This window comes from Callospermophilus lateralis, unplaced genomic scaffold (assembly GCF_048772815.1).
Source record: "Callospermophilus lateralis isolate mCalLat2 unplaced genomic scaffold, mCalLat2.hap1 Scaffold_112, whole genome shotgun sequence".
NCBI classification, from domain to species: Eukaryota; Metazoa; Chordata; class Mammalia; order Rodentia; family Sciuridae; genus Callospermophilus; species Callospermophilus lateralis.
Window position 1 is genome coordinate 3175084 of NW_027511460.1, and position 22621 is coordinate 3197704.

Here is a 22621-nt window from a genome sequence, read left to right on the forward strand (position 1 = left end):
TCTAAAATTTATAATATATTGGAAGAAGAAATGGAAATGGAGAAGGAGGGAAGTTGAGGGAGAGAGAGGAAGAGAAAGAACAAGAGAACAGACCTATTTTCAGGTATATTCCTTTAGACATGAATTCTAGTTCAGTATGGTCACAGTTAACAGGCACTAGGATATTCAAAATTTGAATGTTAACCTTTTTTTTTTTTTGTGGTGTACCCGGGATTGAACTCAGGGGTACTTGACCACTGAGCCACATCCCCAGCCTATTTTTGCATTTTATTTAGAGACAGAGTCTCACTGAGTTGCATAGTGCCTCGCCATTGCTGAGGGTGGCTTTGAACTCAAGATCCTCCTGTCTCAGCTTCCAGAGTCACTGGGATGAATGTTAGTTAATGTTAAAGGTACCTGGATTTGTGTAAATCACTCTATGGTGGGACTACATACATTATGAATTAAGGCTTGTGAAATGAATGCTTTCAACTTATCTACAAATGCATTACTTTAATATATGTATCTAGAGGCTAGAAGGCCATTTTGTTCACAGTTTGGCTTTGCATAATTGTTACCAAAATGATTACAGAGGTATCCAAGAGAAGTATCTTCCTTTTCTTTTTTTTTTACATGATGGTTTTTATTCTGAAGACATGCTATTTTTGAGAATTTTTCTATTACTGATTTTTCATTAATGCATATTAATTACACAGAATGGTCGGTTTCATTCACACATGCAAATAGCATTTTGAGCATTTTCATCCCCATTACCCATCTTAATGTCCCTCCTTCCCCATTCCATTCCTCTCCACTAATTCTCTTCCTCCTGTATTCATCTTGTTTTTTCCCCTCCAAATTCTACATGAGAGGAAACTTGTGATAGCTTGTCTTTCTGGTTTGGGCTTATTTCAGCTAACATGATCATCTCTAGTTCCATCCATTTTCCATCAAACGATTGACTCCATTGTTTATATGGACCATATTTCTTTATCCATTCATTTGTTGGTGGACACAGGTTTCCATAACTTGGCAGCATGGATGTTCAGTTCCCTCTATGGTATGCTGACTTTATTTCTATATCAAGGTAGATATATAACTTGGATCATCACATATATCTGGATCATTTCAAAACCTAATGCATTACTCATTCAAAGTGACTCATTAATGGGGCTTATAGTGGGCTTTAAAGGGCATAATTGGATTTACAAAGACTTTTGATAATGTTTCTACTGGAAATATACTCATAGTATTTAAAAATATTCATTTAAGGTAATATCATGGGCAGCCCTTCTTTATTTTGTTTTCATGCTAAATTTGAATAGAAAGATAAAATATGATATGGTCCCTGATTTCAAGAGTAGCCTCTAGGGAAGGTGATTGAAAGGTAAAAAGTTTATATGCAAAATATACCAAGAAGAGTTACATAACAGAAGGCAAAAGTAACAAAGACAAAGAGAATTTTTGTAAATGGGACAGAAAGTGGTAAAGGAATTGTAGTTGTTATACTTTCTATCCACTTCAAATATCCCCATCTCAACCTTTCAGTTTCTTCCTTAATAAATAAATAAAATAAAGGTAGAATAAGTGGCTTCTAAGATTCATTCAAAGCCAGAAGACACATAAAACTTTCCAAATAGGAGAAAAATAGATGTAGATGTATGTAAGGGAAAAGAAGTCTACTGGCCTGTCTTAAATTGAATGTGTAGTCATAGTTTTTATTAAAATTATGTATTTATTTGTGGTGATTTGTGGAGAACAAGGCAGAAAATACCTCCAAGTAGCTTTGCTAGACATTTACCAATGAGTTTTTGATATTGTTTTAAATGAGAAAAGTGATGCCATATGGATTATAATCCTAACTTAGTTTGTAAAATCTGGATATACAACTAAGACCAGTAATTGAAGATTCAGGAAATTTTTATGTGATCTTTTAAAGTAAGTATATCAAAAATATTTCTAGATTCACACAGTTTCTGTCATTGGTGAGTTTAGAGCAGAAGCTAGAGATGTCATGAAAATGTACATATTAAATGAATGACTGAACCAGATGTGTGTCTCAATGGTGAGCTTCTGTACTTCCATAAATATAGAAGAAACAGTTCATTTGGAATGGGGTGAAGGGCATTTTCAGAGAGGGTAACAGAGGACTGTTATAAGGTGAAGTGACCCTTGAGAGCAGAAGCACAGAATCTGCTCCAATACAAGGTGCTTAACAATTACTCTGTGTGCAAAGAAGTCATCTAATATATAGAACTGGGAAGTGACAGGCTGATATCAATGCTTCTGCAGGGTAACCCTTGCAGCAAGGTGAACAATGAATCTAAGCAATTCTCATCATTCATAGGCACGTCACCATTCACCAGGTTATGAGATACCTCATAATAACTGTGAACAATTCAAAATGCTGTTTCATCTCCAGACTTATTTTGTTTACATAAGTTATATCTGATATTACTTCTTAAGTGGAAGTAGATGCTGTTAAACCTAGCATGTAAGGAACTACACACAAACCATAGTTTACTTTAGCTGTAGCTCATAGTAATCTACTGACAATGACATAAATTCAGTGTTCTTAAATTTCTAATATTTGTTATACATGATTTTTATAGTAATATTTATAAAAACCTTTATATACCAACACGTTTTTCAAAATAAGAGTATTCCAACTCTTGAATGTTAGTTATAATCATGTATATTACAGATCATTCAGAAAAGATAATGATCTCACTGAAAACAGGTGATGTCCAAAGTAGCTGCAGGAAATACTATACCTATTCAAGTTCAATAGTTAAATTTTATGTAGTTTTAAGAATTTAATAATAAGGTAACTTTAATTTATGGTTATATTTTAATAATAACCCATTTTTTTGCCAAATAAATAGAAGTCCAGGTGATCTGGAAATATCATCAAAACTCGTTATTTTCATGTTTTGATAATTAGCTTTTTTTTTTTTCTTTGTAATTTGCCAGCATAGAGAACAGGGGATACCTAATCTGAAGCCACATATGCTTATAAAATGTGAATAGGCCCTGGGGAATGCACTGACATGGATAGGAAGGTCTTCCTCCATATATCTCAATGGGTGAAAATGTTGAGGGATAGGAGAGAAGAGGCAGTAAGATCATTTTGAAATCCACTGAAATTGTCCAGAGTTAAAGTTTCAGCAAGAGTAATGCCCCCAAAGAGAGAGAAATATAATACTTTCAAATTTTTTAAAATAAAAATTATAAGTTTTGGTCTACTGAAAAGTGTACAATATGAAGGGTGGATGGTGATTTTTTTTTTAATAAACCTGTCGTTTACACTGAGATTTTGCACTAAAGGAGATGAGGAAGTGTGAAAAAAGAGAGCTTACGGCAGATTGGATGTAGCTACATAGCCTAGGACATGGATGCGGTTTAATTTTAAAGCTCAAAAAGATCTAGAAGTGAAAGAAATGTTGATTGAAAGGGTAAAAATTAAAGTTAAGGATGACGACATAGAAACTGTGTTTAGGATGAGAAAGATGTCTAAATAAAAAACTCTGTAATTACATAAAGATGAGGAGTAAATGTGGATGAAGTACATTGGGCAGGGTTTATGCTTAAAGCCTGGAACAATGATTAACATAGTCGTTTTCACTTTCAAAAGTGACCTAGTTTTTACTAAAATGATAAAACCGCATTAAGATGAGCCCTTGCAGAAAAAGAATTGTAGCTGGAAAAGTATTAGGAGAATCAAGAAGGTAGGCTTGGTTTCTATAGCAATAAAAAATAAGGGACATATTTGATAAGTAGGCATTAAAGTTCTATCAAAAGGGCCTGTTATCAGTAGAAGTATAATTTACATTTCATATTGTGCTTTAAATCTTTGAACACTATGTAATGAAAAGTATTCTCAAGTGGGACATACATCAATTTTTATCACATTTGTTTAAAAATATTGGCTTTAGCTGACATGTTAAGTTCAATTTGGAATAAACTTATCTCTGTGCAAATATCTGACATTTTTGGTAAGACATTGATTCAAATGTCGTAGTTGTACATGAGTCTCTCTAAAACCTAAACTGTGAATCTCCTTCACATTAAATCGTGCAGTTGCTATTTTGTGAATTATACCTAATTAAATGTAGACAAAGTTCAGGTATATATTGTAAGGTTTTTTTATTTCTTTAGAAAATAATAGAAGAAATTAATTTAATAATAATAATAATAATAATAATAATAGTGGGGAAATGATGTACAGTCAACTAATCAAACTAATGTTAATCAATGAAAAAGTTGATGGGGATATAAGGTACTAAGTAAGTCTACAGCATTTGGGTTGATTTGGGATTGTTTTAGATATTCTATGAAATTAGATTTTGTTTCATATTTTGAGGTTCCAAAATATTGAAAAATATTTTTCAATTAATTTTTTAGAGTTAATATGTTAGGTTTTTGTATGTTTTTTTCACATTTGCTATGTTTTATAAATATTTTGTGAATTATACCTAATTAAATGTAGACAAAGTTCAAAATGATTCAAATGTTTTGATAGTATAAGGCAAAAAATAAAAATAAAAAAGTAAATAGTCTCATTGCTGTGTAGATTTAGCAACCCAAACTTGGTGTTGTTAAGAATTCATTAGCTCGAATGAAATCAATACCAAAATAATTTCTTTTAATTGTTAAAAATACCTATTTGGTATAGTGGGGAAAATTAGAAATGAAACAGGCTTTAGTTCTGACTGGACTGAAAAGTTGAAAAGTCAAAATTATTGAAGAATGTGGACTATGTACGTGGACATGATTAGAAATTTTTTTTTTCAATTGAAAAGAGAACAAACAGTGTGACTACTTCATATTCAACTTTGTAAAAGAAGTACATTTTTAAAGTCACTGGATCTATTAAATGATAACTGGCATTATTTCAACTTATTTGTTTTGTCACTCTTTCCTGTGTTTTCTATGATGTCTTTGCAAGCTGAACTTCAAAAATGTTCATAGAAGTTATCTTTCAGTCATGTGATTATATATTTTTTCTCTTTAATTATTTCTATTTTTCTATTTCTCCATAAAACTGTTATCTTTTTTATAAGGATTTTTAACATTTTAAACAAAAATAAGGATATGCTTTAATAATGGTTTTAAAGAGGATTCTAAGACATAATGAAAAGGTTCTTGGGTTTGAGGCCAGGTTTTGAAATATTTTGTGTGTGTGTGTGTGTGTGTGTGTGTGTGTGTGTGTGTGTTGCTGGGAATTGAACCCAGGGCCTTGTGCATGCAAAAAAAGCATTCTACCACCTGAGCTATCTCCCCACAGAGACCAGGTTCTGGGATTGATGCCCGCCTCTGCCCCTTACTAATAGTGGAATTGTTTTCAAGTCAAATTACCTCTCTGAGCCTCTGGAGCATAGGCTGCTAAATCACAACAGTATTATCCATGTAAAGCATTTGTCATGAACAATAAATGACATAGTCTGGGAACAGTAAATTACCATTACCATGCAAATAATTTTTTTTATGGAGAGATACCAGGGCTCCTGTGAGAGTGAATCATAAGAGGAACAAAACACAGTTATGTGGTAGAATATTTTACCCAAGTTAGAAAAGTGGTATTTTCCTGTAGCAGAAGATGACATGGCAGAAGGGGAGACCAGAGGTGACTGGTTGCCAGTATCCTGCAGCCCTCCGGTGGAATGAGAACGCAGTCACTCTTTGCCTTCTTCTTGGTTGGCCTGCCGAGATGATGGGGTATATCTGCAAAACAGCACAGCTAAGATACTTCAGCACATCTACAAGGGCAAGGCAATACCAGGACAGGAAAACAATTGAGAGGGGCTTACTATTCAGACTGAACAACAATCTCAAACAGATTGGATCTAATTAGAATTGCTCAGTTCTTCCAGATGATTTGACACCATCTGTTTGAATCCCACAGGAAAAAAAAAATAAAGGCATTTGAGAAGAAAATTATGCTTCTGTGAGATATGAAGTTGAAAATCAATGAGCAGACAGCCAAGTTAACTGAGGAGAACCCAAAAGTGCAGTGCTTAGAAGGATGTGAGAGGGTGAAGACACAGACTAAAAATGGTGGACAGTGGTAGGCAGAAGCAAGGGAAGGGAAGTGATGGTCACAGAAAGGCATGAAATGGGACACAAATTAATTCCCATCTTTTTAAAAAAGGAGTAGTAGTTATTTGGTTAAAATGCCACTTGATAATCATGTCTGGATTAAAAAGAAAGGAAAGAAATGTGCTCACTTTATTGGAAAATAAATTTCTAGAACATAATATTGAAATATGATATTGTCAGGCATTTGCTATTGCTAACAAATTTGAGAGAAAAAAACATAATGGGGAAGACCTAGTTTGGCCAGTACTCACTGTTTCACTAGAATAATTAAATTCTTAGTACCAAAGAGCAATTGATTTATCCTGCTCATAGTTCTACACCTCCACTACTAGTTTATTCTATGTCTCCTCCTCAGGAAACCGTATGCAGTAAAATATGGCAATAAATTAAAATTTCACTTTAGTTTTTATTATAAACTGAATAATTATTTTGAGATTCTTAAACTGTATTAAATTAATTCAGATTTAAATGTATCTGAACCTGGGAAAAATAGAAATTAAGACTTTTGAGGTTTTATTCCAAAATCGATACCTTCGTTGTAGTACTTGTCCTGTGATGATGAAAATACATTTTCTTTTGATTCAAATTACAGCATCCTTCAATCTTTCATCATTACTGGCCACATGTGCAGACTAGATGGGTTTTGAGGTTTTGCAAGCATACGCCTCCAAGATGTAGAAGTTAGGGAAGTCATTTTATAAATATTTGGAGGAGTAAGTTCTGTATTCTATAAAAGTTGCTGCCCACCAAAACCAAGGCTTGGGACAAGTGCTTTGAGAACTCTTATTACTTCAACATAGTGGTAATTACACTGAAATTACTTTGAGGCACCATCTCAATCTCTACTAGTATCTCTTCCTAAGGGCCATCTCACCAACTCTCTGGACCAGAGAAAAGATTGAGATTACAAGTGATTTCACCCTCAATGTCAGGTGCTACATTGCAAACAAAGAAATAGAGAGGAAGAGAGACAGCACACAAAGTTACCATAACAACAGAAAAAGGAAGCAATTGTGCTGAGATAAATATATACCTTAGTCCCTTTTTGGGTAGTGTATTTCTGTCAAGCTGCATGCTGTTAAAACAAAGAAAACCCCTAAGGACATAATGTAAACAAAACTTCCAAATTATACAACCAACAAAAAATGATTCTCCAAACTACACAAAATAACTGGTAACACATATATATCAAAGTTTAACTGACTGAAAAAGGCCAACAGAGGGTGACAAAATGTCTACTTCTCCCAATGTTCCTTTCCAACCCCATACCATCAATGGTAATATAGTGACAGTATTATTAGTAGATTAAATCATATGTTGGCATAATTGCCCTAACACTGTGGTATCTTTCCCTTTTCTTTGCAACTAACTAGACTTTTGCTATGACCTCTCCTGCAGGGGAACCGTAGAGGTGGCAATGAGATAGATGTGCCTAAAGTTAAAGTGACAAGTTCCAGTGGTCAGAAAGGATGAAAAGCACCACTTAAAATCATCTTTTGTCTTCACATTATTTTTAATAAAAGCAGAGGTATTGAGTATTTCCCATTTACATATAAGAGAAAAAGACTAATAATGAGCATTTCCTTAAAACAATGTTTCTGATATTATGTATTTAAATATTTAATGAATTTAAGCATTACTATTTTTTAGAAATCATCAATTGAGTATTTAAAGAACAATAAAATTTATCATCTCTCTTTAAAAGTATTTTCAACTGGTCATAAGAGGGGATGAAAAGATGTGCCTAGATTAAATGAGAAATGGCCTGTGAAAACAGAGGAAAAGAGGGTGTCAACAACAAAGTGGGACAAGTCTAAGGATTCTGCTATCATCTCTGGCATATGGACAGCAGAGAGAAAAATTAATTGAATTTGCAGAATTATAGCTCTTTCTTTTAAATCCTCAAATGATCAAAATTAAATACACAGGATATGCATAATGGGGATGACAAAACATGAATGAAAAGACATTTACTTAATCACTCAAAATCAAAGCTAAAATGTTTTCTTCAACGTATACTCCATTAGTATTGTCACAGATAGCATCTGAAGGCTTCACACAACTTTAACATTATTTATTGGGAATGTCCACTATGGTAATTACTACACTATGCAGAGGACTGTTCCAGGATACATCTTGACTATAGACATTTTCTTAGTAGTATGAATAAACAAACAAAAAGAATCATATTGAACAAATATGAGAAATCTCCAAATATGAACTACATTATGCTAACGTATTTATGTGGTCACATAAGCTATTTTAAAGATCATTTGTTTCACGTGTGCAAATTAAAGTTTAATGCTGCAGGGAAGATTTAAAAATAGATATTCTTTGACAATGTGAAACAGTTGTATAAAAATTATGTGTATATATCACAAGGCAATTTAATAAAAAAAATTAAAAAAAAATTAAATTTATCAAAGTAATTTAAAGCTTTAGGTAGAACTCTCCATTCAAATATGGATGTTACGGATTTTATTATGTAGACTTTCTGTAAACCCTCAGTGGTTGCCAACTCGTATGCCAGGGAGGGCCAGGTAAGGAGTTGCAATGAGTAAAGTAGGGGTTCCATCAAGGTAGTTTGCCGAAAGTCCATAGTTGTGCAGAAAGACTAGAGCATGGTTGTCAGATTTGACATTCAATAATGAGCCAGAAATTTGCATAGTTGGTTACTATTTTATTTAGAGTCTGATTAGGTCTGAAAAAATACAAAAAACAAATGGGACTATTATTGCACAAAGGCTACCAGTGATCTAGAATTGCTACAGAGGGAAAGTTATAAAAAAAAGTGTTTTATTATTCATTTATTTATTATTTATTTATTTCACCAATTTTAAGGAAAAAGAATTTAAACTAAAATTAAAATCTGTATGAAAACCCACTGACTTAATATAAATATAGAATATGAAAATCAAACTATTGTCATAAACTTACAGATTTCTCTATGGTATATCTCTAATTAATTTCCTTTAAATATTTACACTTTAACACACTTTCTGTCAGATATGGCTCTATTATTTCCTTAGCATTCTCTACATGCTGCTGTCCAATTAAGTCAGAACCATGAACTGCATCCAATTTCTTCTCCACAGATCAAAAACTTCCTTACATGCATTTTAAAGGGTTAAACTGCTATTGCTTGCAGTTTCATTCCTAAGAAAATGCAGAATGTTTTATATCAAAAAATTATTTCCATCCATTAATTTGCTGGGACTAATTAATATCTCTTATATACTATACCTATGAAGGTATTAACATTTATTTTATGTGGCTTAATGTCCGTGAATGCATTTTTAAGACTCAAAGGTAAAGCATTCATTTATTAAAAATTGGTTCACAGTATATTTTGGAAAAAAATCTTTATTTGGTTTGCTTAATATTATGGAATTCCCATTTGTAAAACTGGCCTATTTGCAAGATTAATCAACCATTAAAAAAAAGATTTGCTTAAAATGAATAAGTAACTACATATTTGTATATTTCTATAGTGAAACTTCATATTGTACTCAGCTAAAATATAGATCAGACTAAAATGTCAAAACTGTATCTCACTTATAGCTATAAAACTCATCAATCTTAACATGTGATTTTGATTTGAGGGTTACTGGGTTACAATTAATTACTTGACTATATTTTTTTGTGTGTTTAACACCCGAATGCTGAGGAAGGAGGTTGATGGCCAACTTGCTGCAGTTACCTTCATAATTTAAAAATAATCTGTTTTTTGGAGGGTAGTTCTAGCTAATAAATAATAACCTATTTGTAGTATGCTTGATCTGGCTGTCAACTTGCTATTTGGATTCCCCACATCTGACTTATAACCTATGATACATTCATTAAAATTGGCTATGAAAATTTATAATTTGACTTAATTTTTAGAAGTTTTATAAATGACCTGTTATGATGCCCATATACCTTAGAAGTTCTGAAACTAGAATCTGCAATGTCTTCGGAAGCCTAACTTCTTTGATGAAAAAATCAAACACTGGTTGTATATGCTGTTTACAGTAGCAAAACCAAAGGAAAACGTATCAAAAATTTTCAATGACCAGAGTGTTACCCAAATAGTACATTAACACATGTGGCCAAGACTATTTGTGAAAGCTTTATGTGTGCCAAGAAACAAGTAGGGGAAAAGTGGCAGTTTTAAGAATTTTTTAAAGAAATTTTCCCAGGAGTAAGAATCGTTATCAATTATTTTAGGATTTTGGGGGGTTGTCAGTAGGATTCTAGAATCATTTTGTTCAACATTGACACCTTCTGGTAAGTGTATTAGTCAGAGATGCTGCATTATATTCTCTATTTTAAGTTAGAAATTATTGAACCAATGGAAATACTTGGACGATGATCAATTTTTAAGAGTCTTATTTACAAATAGCACTATATATAATTTTCTTTAAGAATTCAGGGCTGACAACTGACTTTTTTCCCCTCCAATTCCTAGGATTCCCCAGTGATCAGTTTGCTATTTTTTTCATGTAGAAGCACAAATAAAACCAATTTAACATATTGCTCAGAGCATGATTATAGAATTCATTTAAATTTGGTCTTTAAAAATGTTTAAATTATTATAAGGAGCTTATGTTATCATGGAGCTCAAGCCAAATCATTAAAATGTCTTGAGAAGACATCGCTCAATATATAAATACATGCTTTAAATGTTCACATTGCCTGCTGGCTATAAATGTGTGCATTCATATTGAGAAACTTAATTATCTAGCCACCCTACCCTTAATGGTGTTATTTCTCTGCAAATTTCGTATAAAATAAAAGGCTAAGTCTCATCAATACTATGTCTTTCAATCTTGTATTGCTTTGCACAAACGTCACTCACATGGGGAGTTAGGCACGGTGCAGGGAGAAAGGGGTGAGACTTCAGCAATGCTTTCAGGAAAGCTCACCTTTCTGAGAGAGTAGATCTCACACTACCCGTTCTCATGAGCAGGCTCTGAACCTCGTGAGTGCCTGTGGTCAGTCCAGACAGAGAGCCATGATGGCTGAGGGGCAGGTCAATGGACTCAGAGCTCGTATGGAGGCTAGTCATGGACTGGTAACTCGGAGTGTCCTTGCTGCCGGCAGAGGAACTGCTCATATTGGCAGCCCACACAAGACCACCTGATGTGAAAGAGTGAACCGATGCTGGACTGGAGGCCAAGGAGTGACTTAAGCTTATAACATCTGTAGTTAAGTCTGAGGGTTTTTTGAAGAGTGGGCTGCTGCTGCCACTTAGCCCTCCAGCACTGCCCATGCTGCCCATACCAGACGATGGTGATTCCAGACTGCCTTGTCGCGCTAACGTGGTACTAGGGCTGGGCTTTACTGAGGAGGATTTCACACCCTCCGTATTAGGTGCAGAGGCAGATTTGCCACCTGCCTTGGCACCAAACAACCTAAAAGAAAAACAAATAACAACTTCAGTTGTTCCAAGAAACTAATATCCACATTTAATATTTAGGGTTACAGTGCACAAGAGCCAAGTGTGCTGTGGTGTACTGAGCTACCAAGCACATCTTGTCTCTATGTTAAAGAACTTTATAGGCTTGGTTGTTTTATTAATTGAGTACTCAAAATCTCTCATATCCTCATGGTGAGGGTTAAGTCAGCTCTGGGTTGCTACCCAGGGCAAGGAGGAAGCAGGCAAAACAAAGACCAAGCATGAAAGTTCGGGGCTTTCACAATTTAAGCGATCATAAGAATCTTTCATGCAAATATTCTGATCATTCTTGAGGTTACCTATTTACAGAACCATTATTATGAAACAACTTCTACGCATTCGATATAGAACACTTAAATGAATTTTTTTTCTTTTTTCTTTTTGACAGTTTATTCAGTATCTAAAAGGAATGCTTAAGGCAAGGTCTAGGAAGTTGCACTGAATATCTGGTGGCCTGGGTGCCTGTCAGGGAATAGTTGGTCAGAAACGATATTGGACATTGTTGGCAACATGTGAGTTTGTCCATATTTTCCCCTGGAAAGGCCAAAGGGTTTCGTGTCAGTTGCCAGGGCTCTTCAAATGCATATTTATAATAGACATGAAACACAGTTGGTGCTAAATTAAATATTGGAGTTTAGTTTAGAAAACATTTTAGTTTTGTAAATGAAGCAGATGATATAATCAAATTTATGTAAATATGGAAATAAAGTGATATGAAGTAATGGCATAATGATTACGGATTAAGTTTCCAATGAAATCCATATTTTCTACAGTGAAATATTTATGACGAATATGAGAAATTGTTTCATAGGTAATGGGCCACAGGAGGGCACTATTTGCTTTTCCTTAAGCAATGCAAATATTTACTCTTGCTATAAGCTGTAATTTATTCTTTCCAATGAGGATCAACCTTTCAAAATGCCAGTTCTTCAGGATTAATATTTATATTGAGAATTGAACTTTCTAGAATTTAAAAAAATATCAAAGATTGCTAAATGTTTTAAGACCAATTATTTCCAAAATATCAAAGGCCTTGGTTTAGTTAGCAGAATAAAAGCAACATTAAAAGTATTGAGGTAATGAACTGTAAGTTATGCTCTATAATTTCACAGATGAGAAAACAGACCCAGATAGGTATAGCTTATTTGTTTCAAATTTTTAACTATATTTATTTTCCTGCCACTTAGGTTATTTAGAAACAGTTATATTTCTGAGAACTTCACCTATTTGATACCAAAGATCATACTGTTGCAGAAACCAATCATGTGCTTACCAGAGTCCTGACAAAGAAAGCTGATGAAGAGCTAGAAAATAGCCTGTCATCCTATATCAAAATTCCAAATGTTTTCAAACCTTGCCAATCATATCATACCTTAATTTTCTTTAGTATGTCAAGATATGGTACTGTATGAATTTTCCCTATGTAATCTGTAATAAGAACACAGCATCATCTATATTATGACCATCGACTCATTAAGAACCAGCCATATTACAAAACATTGGAAGTCAATGCTGATAGTCATAAAGACTGACTGCTTTGATTGATGAAACTCTACTGAAATTTTACAAGCTATTACTTTGTTTTAATCACTATCCTTGAGTATTGCCATCTGATTTCAATTCTCTTACATATGCTGTTTGTATTACTAATACCCACAATGATAATGCAATTGCAAAGTTTGACCATTTCTCAAAAGGAGCACCACTTTTTTGCTACCTATGTATACGATCAGATTCTTAGAACTCTTTGCATTTTACAAGATTCTAAGATATATGCATCTTAGAAAATGTGTATTTGGGATATATATATATATATACACACACACACACATATATAAATGTTTATATATAGTATATGTATGTGACATGTACATCCTATACTTTTATGCATCATTTTATATATCCTTACCTTTGAAATGTAGGTGAAGCAATATCTGGATACTTGGATCCTGGCTGCCTGAGCCCTTGAGTGCCACAGGCACTGGCAGAGGTGGGGCTGGATTTAGGGGAACCTGACAAAGAAACACTCTCTGAATCTGAGACTGCTACTTTTTCTTTCTCCTTGTCTGTTTGGTTGACAGTGACAGGGCTTGAGCGCCCCGACCCAATCTTAGTTGGTTCTCTTAGTTTTGAGGTGGTGGCACCAGCTGACTTGCTGCTGACATTGGAGTCAATACTGCTGGTACTGGACCTGTGGCCACCTCGTCCAGGAATACCACTGGTGCTGGACTTTGAAGGGCGAGGCAAGCTGCGGTACTGTAGGGTGGTCTTGGAGCTCACATGCAGCACAACGTCATCTTGATTCTGTGAACCATCCAAACTGGTTTTCCTCCCTGCATTTGACTTCCCACCAATGGCGGCAGATTTGGGGATTTTGCCCAGTGTTGCTGAGCCGCTTGTTATCGTCGCTCCGCTGCTAGTGATCATAGTAGAAGACCCTTCTCCACTTGGTTTCTTAAATCCAAATGAGCTGGTGGCAGTGGATCTTCCAATGCCTGAGGGGGGCTTTTTCCCCTCATCTCCACTGCTTTTCCCTGCATCTGAAGGAGACCTTTGTAGGGAGGATCCTTTCAGGGGAGTTTTCCCTTTCTCAGAAGCTTTGGCATCATCGGTTTTCCCTAATTAATGAGAAATACACAAATATGGGTCTGCATATTTTGGTGTCATGCCTCTTCCTAAAGTAATGTATAAAATGTGAATGTTTCTTTATATTACTTCAGCTCCTAAATGTGAACTACTTTAGATCTTGGAGTACAATCTAATGTATTGGGAGGACTGAGTGTGTAAGCACAAAAAAATTTTTAGCTGTCAGAGGAAATTTGATCAGAGATGGAGGAGATAAAATGAAAACAAGTACTAATGCTCTCTGTTAATATCTCATGTCTTGCAATTCTCACGCTTTAAAAGGATAACACTTTACCCGATCAAGCAAAATATTAGAGAAATAAAATATAATACATCGAAATGATTATATCTGGATGACCTGTAACATCCATACTTCAGGTGGCTCTGTTTAATAAAAATTAAATAACTGCTTAAAAAAAGTTAAGGGAGACAGAGAGTTAAAAAAAAAAAAAAAAGAAGGAAAAGGTGCGTTCTTTCAGAATTCTTTTACCCTTTTCTTTTAAAAAGTCTAAACAGGATCTTAAATATCCAGCATCCTAACCCATTAAATTAGTGTGACTGCTTATGTCCCTCAGAGTTTGTGATGAAGCTCAGTGGCATAACTAACATAAATATTATAAATTTTCCTAATGAAGTTAGAACAGATGGAGGTGCACTGTTGATTCAGTAGCCTTATTTTATTTCTCCATGGCCATAAGTGATCACAACACACTAAGACACTCCAGATCTCCAAACTATGAGGGAGGTCTCTAAAGCATGCCTAGATGGTCATATTCATGTGGCCTTAGATGAAAAAAGTGTGTGAAATTTAGTTAAAATGTTTTTTAAGTATATGGAGAAGAATCTGATTTTAAAAGAGAGCTATTTTTAAAGAAAATAAGGCTGAATTGAAACAATAAATTAAAGCACTTTTATGAAACAGCTGCCAAGTGCCGAGCCTACCAGGAGTCTTGAGTGCACTTGTCCCAGCTTTCTGTCTGGCTGGAGTCCCTCCCTGGGCGGATGTGCCTCTCCTCCAGGAACCCGTTTGAGAAACAGACAGGGAAGCTTTCTGGCCGGTCTTCTCAGGGTCCTCAGGAAGTCCTGAGGAGCTACTCTTCCACTTGCTACCTCCATCGCCATGACTGTCAAAATCCTCTTCTGTTTTTTTCAGCTCTTCGGGACTGTCCCAGGTCTCATCTGCTGCGGAACGTTTCTCCGAATCCGTCTTCAGCTATGAAGAAAAATATTTCAGAAAAACTCTGTGCAGAAAAATCTATAAAGTGAATTAGGCACTGGAGATGCTCTCCCAGATAACTGGTTTAAAAAAAGCTGCACTGATTTATACGTCTTCAAAAGGATTCCTGAGACGATTCTATTTTTATCTATGTCTTCATTTAGGTTTCATTAATTTTAGCCACATAATTCTCACTTGCACAGATTAGAGAATGTCAGGATAAATATGTGCAGAAAAACCTAATTAAACACTCCAGAAAGGAAGGAATTTTCTGTGTCAAATGTAACAAGGAAAGGTAAGACAAGATAAAACTTAATTATTTAATGTCCATTCTTGACTTGCCATTAGTACATGAGAACTAGTAATTCATTTCAGGGATCAAAATAAAATTAATCAAGCATTATCCAAAGGTTGGCTGTTTGGAACAAATATATCAATATTAATAGGAAACACATGACAACATAGGTCTTTCTAGGTTAAATGATAAAAATAGGAAATACATATATGTAAGCTGCTTTCTATGATCAAAATTAGGCTGAGGTGCACATTGTTGCAAATCCTCAGGCTGTAGCTCTAGCAAAGACTAAGATAAAGACACTCTGGGGACCAGGGAAGCAAAATGAATCCTTCTCAGCTCTGGCTTAATCAGTTAATGCAATTATTTCAGGGTAGGAGGCTGTGCTACAGCTTAATCTAATACAAAATAATTTTGGGGAAGAAAGTAGCAGAAACAGTGGTAAAAGAAAGATGGTGACTCCTACCTGAGTGTTCTTTCTGGAAGGGACAGTGATGTTGGAATAAGAGCTGACTGAAGACGTGGTGTTCAGGTCATCAGTGCTGATGTTATCCAGGGTGTCACTCAGGCCACTGCTCACAGAACTGCTATCATCCCAGCTAAAATGAGTTCAACCCAGGACACACAGGGCAAGCCATTACATTTTCATAATATGTTGATCAGGTATTAGGAAGGCAATCTTTTTTTTTAATCTTACCATGAAATATTACTTATTTCCCACTTTGGGAAAATCATGGAAATTGAGTGCCTACCTGTGAAAAATCTTATCTGAAATTTAGAAAGAACCAGTGTCTACAGTAGATCCAAGTTCCAGGGGAACTTGTGGAATTAATGAAAACACTGATACAAGTATTGCACAATATCAGGAAAGAATAATATTCAACTGGCTTTTCTTTTTCTCCCTAAAAAAACAACCAGAAATTATAAAGCATGATTCATTCAACCTTTGTTGTAAAAATTTTTTTAAAAACCCTGTATTTTAGTCATAAACCAGAAGGTCATTTTTCATTCTTTTTTCCTACCCTAGTATCTCCTTCTAATCATTCACCAACCCTTAAATATTGAGATTCATTCAATCATGTCGTCATCAGTCAGAATTCTGAATAATATACAATATCCTCCTTTCTAACTTTAATGCTTTTGGTCTTTTCTAGTACAACCTCAACTGATAAATCTGGGACAGTGATTAAAAATTCACATCTGGCCATGACACTACCCTGCTACTCTCTCAAAATCTCTCCTTTCCCAAGCCCTAGATTCTAAAATAAAATATATTTGCATCACAGGGTGCATGACAAAATCCACTTTTGGTATAAGAGAAATATCTGGAATTCTGAGCCTATTTTTTTTCATCTAACCAAGAATTATCCAGACTATATTAATACTTCTGTGTAGGCTAACAGACTCCTTCACTTAATCAATGTGTTAGATGGTACAGAAACAATGTAGGATGAGCAGAGTCACCTGAAGGAGAGTGGGAACTCTGCTCTGCCAGGGGGTGAAACACAGTCCCTTTGTTTACTGACTGGCTCTCAATCAATTATGAAATATTATCACTTATCTGTGCTATGTTAAATGAATCTTTGCATATTAGACTCAGAAATAATATATAGGGAAAAGATAGTCTCATGAAACGGACAGGTTGCTGTAGATATCCTGTAAATAATCCAACACTGAAGAGTGTACTCATAAGGAAAGCATGAGCAAAACCCCAAAGGAGTGATGAATGTATTTTTGAGCTACACGATAAGTTAAAAATAATAGTGATGTATTCAGATCACACGATACTGACCAAAAAACTAATTATCAAGAAAAATTGAATTTATAGCACTATCACTAATGATGAACCTTCCTCGTGTATGTATTTTGCTTGAGATTTTATAACACCTCATGATTGCTAAAATATTCATAAATAAATGAGATTATTATCAATAACAATTATTTTTCAATGTCAGCAAAAATGTATTTTCTATCACTACAGCAAATATCTGTCATCTGTGGAATACCTTCTGTATATTTTATTTTGATAGTTTCTCACATCTGGAGCCATAAGATCCCAAAGTAGAATATAAAGGAATTCACACTTCCAGACTCCCGACAGACAGCAGCATAGGTTCTATCTACCATTTATGCCCACAGAATCACGAAGGAGAAAAACCATCTCTAGCGAACAAGGTAGCAGAATTGTTTGAGTCTTTTCCATCAGCTGGAAGAGTCATTCAGTTCTTCCCTATTAGCACTGGCAGATATCTGGCCTCTTATTCTAAGCGTCAGAGGTACCCACTGGTAGCAGAGTCAAGGTGATTGGTTTTCTAAGAGCCCAGTTCTCCAATCAGCCCCCAAATCCAAAGAGCCTTCTAACATGATGTAATTCCAAAGCAAATTCTGTATTTTGCAATTAAGAACCTCAATCAATACATTCATAATTCATAAAACATCATTCATTTCTTTATTATATTTAATTTTTTATGTATTAAGTAATTCACATAATACCTTCTCACAGGAATATGTGCATATCAATTATCAAAACATAAATATGCACTTGGATAACCACTAGTGTAAAATAAAACTCAGGCTCATTAACAAGAAAGATATCAAGTTAATGAGAAGATAAGCCACAGACTGGAAGAAATATTTACAAAATACATATTTAATAAAGTACTGCTACTCCAAAGACATAAAGAGTCTCAAAAACTCAACAATACAAACAAGTCAATTAAAATGGGCCAAAACTTAACAGACACCTCAGTTAAAATGATACACAGATGTGTATGAGCATATGAGCATATGAAGAGATACTAAAGACTGTGTTATTAGGAATTGCAAATTAAAATAATAGTTACCTATACACCTAGGATGGCTAAAATACAGAAAATGATCGCCAAATGCTGATGAGGATGTGAAATACTAAAACCCTTATTCATTGTTGGCAGGAAGAAAAAAGACATTTTGATAGTTTCTTATAAAAATAAACGTATCTACACTGTATGATCCAGCAACTGCACTCTTTGGTATTTCAAATGAGATAAAAATTCACATCCACACAAAACCTTTACAAAGACATTTATAGTAGCTTTATTCACAATTGCCAAAACTTGTAAGCAACCAAGAAGTCCTTCATTAGATAACTGGGCGAAGGAATATTATTCAACATTCAAAAGAAATCATGTATCCAAATACAAAAAGACACAGAGGAAACTTAAATGCATGTTACTAAGTGAAGTAAGCCAATCTGAAAAGGCTACATACTATACTTCCAAACATAATATTCTGGAAAAGGCAGACTATGGAGATTATATATATATATATCTCATACCATAGTTTTTATATATAATATATATTTATATTATATATATGAAGCAGGGGCTTTCAGGGGTTGAGAGAGAAGGATAAAGAGGTGAAACATGAAAGATTTGTAAGGTAACAAGACTATTCCTGTGTTATACCAAAATGGCTGATACATATCCATACATGTTTTCCCAACTCATAGGACATACAGTATCCAGAGCAAATACTAGTGTAAACTTTCGAATTGGGGAAATAAGGATGTGTTCATGAAGGTTCATTAATTATAACAAACCTATCACGCTGGTGGAAGATGTTGTTCTTGGGAAAGGCCCTGATGCATGAGGGTAAGGAGTACATAGAAAATCTCTTAACTGACTGCTCAAACTTAATAAAAGATTAAGACAAAGGAAGGAAGGAAGGAAGGAAGGAAGGAAGGGAGGGAGGGAGGGAGGGAGGGAGGGAGGGACGGACAAGTCTTGTCCAAACAAGGCTTCCATGTGGTCTCAGTCTGCTTCTTTAGCTTAGATTTTACATCCTCTGTCTTGTGTTCTGCACTAGGACTTGGGACTGTGTGTGCTTCCAATCACTTCTGCTTTGAAGATCTGTCCCCGTTGGCTCTCTGACCAAGCCACACTTAGCTGCATGCCTCAGTTCAGGGGCTTGTCTTCTAGGAAGATGCTTACTCTCTCAGAAAGACCTAGGTAGCTCTTCTATACTGTCATGACACATATATGTACCTCTTGGACTGGATTTAGCATATTGTTTTATAAAAAGAGTGAACCATTAACCAATATATATGTTTCCTGAGCTCAGAATTATGAGTTGTTTTTTCTTTGAATCACTACTGGTGAGGGAAATGCATAACATTTCAGTGTTGAATAAAAGTTCTGAATTTTGTTGAGATTAAGCGAAAGGCAGTTACTGAGGTAAGCTCTCATACTTAACACGAATTTGTAAGAAATATCTACCATCCTATGTTCTATATTCAGAGTGGAATTAAACAGAAATGTAAAATTTCTAATGAGCATTTTTAGTGACTATTTCTCTGGTAGAAAGCTAGACATCAAAATTTCTACTAATAGCTTTTTACTGATATAAATCCTGCATCAATTAATATGAAGTTAAATGCTATAACTACTACTGTAATCATAGCATGTACTTTGTATTTGCTTAAAAACCATTTAATGTCTCAAATGAACACAATGTACCTTTGTGGTTAAAATTACATACATGAATGATTCCAAAATGAGTCAAAAATTTTCACTCAATAGAAAACTGAAACATAATTATCTTAATAAACAAAATAAAATAACAAATTTCAAATTTAGTTTGTTGTAATTGAATAAAACCAATAAATTCATGGGGTTAAGGTCTTATATTTGACCTTTTTAGAGTTACACAGCTAATCTGCTTACTGCATTACACAGTTCTGACATTCCCATCTCAGTGTTTTGTGGAATGAAAATGAATCATTTCCATGAACCACTTTATACTATCTTACATTCTTCTAGCTCCTCAAACTGCTTTCCCTCTAAGATCTCAAACTCCAAAATCTCACTTTTTGGCAATACTCTTCTATGTTTTCAGCACTCTAAAACTAGAGTGTTCTACTTTTTGTGTCCAGTTTTATTTTTTCTTTTAACTCCACTCATTGCTTACTAAATGATATGGGATTCAAAGATGTTGAAACCAAAAGATAGCCTGAGTGAAGGCTTAATCAGTACTCTATTAATAGTTCTCCTTCCTCCTTAATAGTCTTTTATATCAATCTCAATCCTGTGTTAATTCAAATGTATGTTTTACTCATTCATATTGTCTTAGTCCTTTTCTTTTTCTTTAACAAAATTCTTTTACAAAGAAAAAGGGTTGTGGCTTGGGAGGCTGAGGCAGGAGGATCACAAGTTCAAAGCCAGCCTCAGCAATGGTGAGATGCTAATCAATTCAGCGGGACCCTGTCTCTAAATAAAATACAAAATAGGGCTGCAGATGGGGCTCAGTGGTTGAGTGCCTATGAGTTCAATCCCAGGAAGGGAGGAAGGGAGGAAGGGAGGAAGGGAGGAAGGAAGGAGGAAGGAAGGAAGGAAGGAAGGAAGGAAGGAAGGAGGGAGGGAGGGAGGGAGGGAGGGAGGAAGGAAGGAAGGAAGGAAGGAAGGAAGGAAGGAAGGAAGGGGGTTTATTTAGCTCATAGTTCTGGGGATTCAAGAACAAGGTACTGACATCGAACTAGCACTGGTGAGGGATTCTGGCCACACCACAACATGGCAGATGATATTTCTGGGCTGGTGAGTGCACAGGAAGAGATCACATGGCCATCAAGAAAGCCAGAGAGATTCAGGGGCCAGGCTTACTCTTTGTATAACAATTTGTTACCATGGGTTTAGGTGGAGTCCCATCAGAACTACATTAATCTCTCCCCCCGATAGCCCACTCCAGTGACCTAATCATTTTCCACTAGGTCCCACTGCCTCTATACCATCACAGTGAAGACTGAAATCAACCCAGAGACTCTGGGAGCTTCAGTCAAATGATACCCAAACCCCAGCATACATTTAAGAAGATAGCAAGAAAGTCAATTAATTATAACAAACAAATGCTTAGAGATTTAAATTATTTAACTCCAAATAATTTCTCTGGACTGCTCAGAAATTCTAACTTATATGAAAGTAATTCTCTTCCAAAGGCACAGTTTTAATTTCTCTCCTTCTTCCTCTTGATTCTAAGATTTTCTCACTAAAACTGTCATCAAATTACTTTAAAATATTTCAATAACATCCATGAATTGAATGATTGCTCTCCTTTAATCTCAGGATGAAGAGGCTCAGGTCAGTTAAGTCACATGTCAAGATCTAATGATGGCAGAGATGGGATCTGAACCCAGGAATTCTGACACTAAAGCTTGGTTAGCACTATGCTGCCCTGCCTTCTTGAAATATGTCAATGATAAGCATTTATATTTAGGCTCTTAGCTTCACCTGAGTCTTCCTAGTCCTTTACTTATTTCCTTTTCTTTGAGATTTCTTTACATCTGTCAGTATTCTGAACTTATCTTAGTTTTAGTCAGCTTTTTTGCTGTTGTGACTAAAGGATCTGACCAGAACAATTATAGAGGAGGAGAAATTTATTTGAGGGCTCATGGTTTCAGAGGTCTCAATCCACAGACAACTGACTTTATTCCTCAGGTCTCCAGGTGAGGCAGAACACCATGTAGCAAGAGTGTGGTGAAGGGAAACAACTCACATAGTGATCAGGAAGTGCAGAGAGAGACTCTACTTAACAGATACAAATATATATCCAAAGCCATGCCCTAATTCCCACTTCCTCTAGCTACACCCTACCACTTCAGTTATCACTCAGTTAATCCCTACTGGGGATTAATTTACTGATTGGGTTAAGACTCTCACAACCCAATCATTTCACTTCAGAACCATCTTGTATTGTGTCACACGAGAACTTTTGGGAGATCCCTCACATACAAATCATAACAATCTTCTTAAAACATTTTAGAAATTCTTCCTTGTGAATTGCCCACCTTCCACAATTTTACCATCACCTTCATGATTATGATACCCAAATTCACATCTCTAATCCAGAATGCTCTCCTGAATACAAAATCAGCATTCTGTGCCTTATTTGGACAGGTTTTCAAGGATGTGCTGTCAACATCTCAAATGTACTCTATTTA

The 22621-nt window shown here is 35.1% G+C and overlaps 1 protein-coding gene across 1 annotated transcript in view; it reads right to left on the reverse strand.

Annotated features, from left to right (window-relative positions):
* LOC143640077 (neuron navigator 3-like) overlaps positions 1 to 22621 on the reverse strand; it is a 148892-nt gene that overhangs the window by 68710 nt on the left and 57561 nt on the right. The window contains 5 exon segments of the mRNA XM_077108020.1: positions 5543 to 5703; positions 10983 to 11471; positions 13425 to 14133; positions 15083 to 15353; positions 16118 to 16250. Coding sequence (XP_076964135.1) covers positions 5543 to 5703; positions 10983 to 11471; positions 13425 to 14133; positions 15083 to 15353; positions 16118 to 16250 — 1763 coding nt within the window.